We start from the raw sequence: 2,289 nt of genomic DNA, 5'->3' as shown, positions 1-2,289 counted from the left end.
TTGTTCTTTGCGGCTTTCGTTCTCCATGACACCCTATTAGGACATGATTTCCAGTAAACCTTGGAGATACCTCGTAATGAAAGTTCACATTAAAAGTCAGGGATGGAAACATGATATCAATGGGCATTGCCCTCATAGCAAGACAATTCAAAACACGAGCAAAACAACATCAATTTCGCCTTTTACAATAACCTATGCTTTCCCACATAGTCCTAGAGTCCTCTTCATTTGTTCATGGCATTTGTAGAGGCGAACTCACGCCTTGTCAGAGTACTGGATTGACTTTCTTCAAACTTTAAGCATCCTGAATCGATTAAAGATTGCACTTTATGCTTTAGAGCCTTGCATGCCTCTGTTGAATGTCCACGCGCTCCTTCATGATAATCACACCTGGCATTTATGTCATAGTTCTTTGGGTAAGGAGGTCGTACAGGCCTGGTGGGACAAACCTCTATGAGGTTGTTGCGGAGAAGATCTGGTAGTAGCTCTGTATAGGTCATGGGGATAGGAGTAAAGTTGGCGACCTTTTCATCACGATTGTAATTTCTTCGCTGAATGGCTTGATTGGACCCATAGGAATGCGACACTTGAGGATAGGCAGTAAAATGTGAATTAGCTCTTCGTTCTTCATGTTTAGGACCATACTCATTTAAACTTGCTACTAGCTCTGGGCCTAGTGCAATTTTTCCATTTCTTATGCCACCCTCAACCCTTTCTCCAATTACTACTATGTCAGCAAAACTTGAGGAGACACTGCTTATCATGTGTTCATAAAATGGTGGTTGTAGAGTATTCAGAAATATGGTAGTCATCTCCTTGTCACTCAGAGGCGGTTCTACTTGAGCAGCAATTTCTCTCCACCTTTGGGCATATTCTCTGAATGATTCAGACTCTTTCTTCAACATGTTCTGCAATTGTACTCTATCAGGTGTCAGATCTTTATTATATTCATACTGCCTTAGGAATGCATCAACCAGATCTTTCCATGAGTAGATGTGAGTCGTTTCTAAGCGCATGTACCAAGTTAAAGCCACACCAGTTAAACTTTCTTGGAAGAAGTGAATCAAAAGTTTTTCATCGTTGGCATAAGCTGCCATTTTTCTGCAGTACATGGTTATATGGCTCCTTGGGCAAGTATTTCCCCGATATTTCTCAAACTCTGGCAACCTAAACTTTAGAGGTATCACCACATCAGGAACTAAACATAGTTTTCTAGCATCTCCAAATTCAAAACTTCCTTCGCCCTCTATGGCTCTCAACCTCTTCTCAAAGACTTCTAATTTACTCTTGTCGTCCTTAAAATCTGCTGGTGTAACGACATAAGATGAAGACTTCGTCTCGGGTTGTTTTTTCATTATCATGCTCTCAATACCTGGTTGGATCGTCTTCCCCGGAATTGTGAAAGTGGTTGCCCCAGGCTCGTCTTCTACTTCAACTGCATTATCTTCGGCCTTTTGAGCGTCAAGATGTTCCAAGTCCACTCCTGAGGGTGGAGTGTAATTCGGGGGAAGACCATAGGAAGGGAAAGTTTGTGCCTCTGGAACTCTTTGTTGTGGTCGTTGTGCGCACGAATCTCCAGGGCTTTGTAAGGCATTCAGGGCCTCTAAGATTTGACTCATTTGTCCCTTCAGCTCTTGGATATCGGCTTTCATCCCCTCTTGAACTTCTCCTTGGTTCTCCATGATTTTTCCACTGGTTCGTGTCCCTTAGGGTGTTTTGGAGATTTAGCCGTATTATTATTTTTAAATCTGAATTTCATTAGATGAAATAAATTAAGAAAACGAAAATAAAAACGAGAAGAAAAAGAGAAAAGACAAAGTAACGCAATTACTATAGTAAGAAATTATAAAGATGTGAAAACATTGCCAAATGTATAATCTGGAAATTAACATGAAACAAAGCCAATAGGATGGCTCATCATTCAGAAGTTCCAAAAAAGTGAGTCATAGGAAGTCTTGGTCAACTGACTCGGGCCTCATCCATCAGATTCTTGCAACAACTGAGGAAATTTTCAATCCCCTTGGGTGGGTTAGAGATCGGTATTGCAGACTCATCATCAGCTAATAACTTTAGAAGACCTTCAATGGCTTCATTGGCGAGGGAAGCTAGTTATGAGAGACTTTCTTTCAATTCCCCCTTGCTCAACAATATGCTTCTTCATCTGAATTATCAATTCTTTATGTTTCTTCTCTGATCCAGCCCGATGCCAACGTTCCTTCTTCAGTTTTGTCACTACTGCTTTTATCCACTGCTCGTCATTTTGAAATTGTTTTTCACAATTTGGGTAGG

General features: G+C 40.9%; 1 protein-coding gene across 1 annotated transcript; it reads right to left on the bottom strand.

The window, feature by feature from the left end:
* Nucleotides 1–224: 224 nt before the first annotated feature.
* Nucleotides 225–1,682, bottom strand: LOC148199159 (uncharacterized). The gene has a single exon (XM_088112587.1). It carries the CDS (start codon nucleotides 1,680–1,682, stop codon nucleotides 225–227), a length of 1,458 nt encoding a protein of 485 aa, XP_087968713.1.
* Nucleotides 1,683–2,289: the final 607 nt, after the last annotated feature.

The sequence above is a fragment of the Vigna umbellata genome, chromosome 4, assembly GCF_029865625.1.
Source record: "Vigna umbellata cultivar VRB3 chromosome 4, Vumbellata_1.0, whole genome shotgun sequence".
Lineage (NCBI taxonomy): Eukaryota > Viridiplantae > Streptophyta > Magnoliopsida > Fabales > Fabaceae > Vigna > Vigna umbellata.
This window is presented reverse-complemented; position numbering and strand designations above follow the sequence as displayed.

Coding starts and splice junctions, on each gene's coding strand:
- LOC148199159 (XM_088112587.1), bottom strand. CDS start 1,682: ATGGAGAACCAAGGAGAAGTTCAAGAGGGGATGAAAGCCGATATCCAA.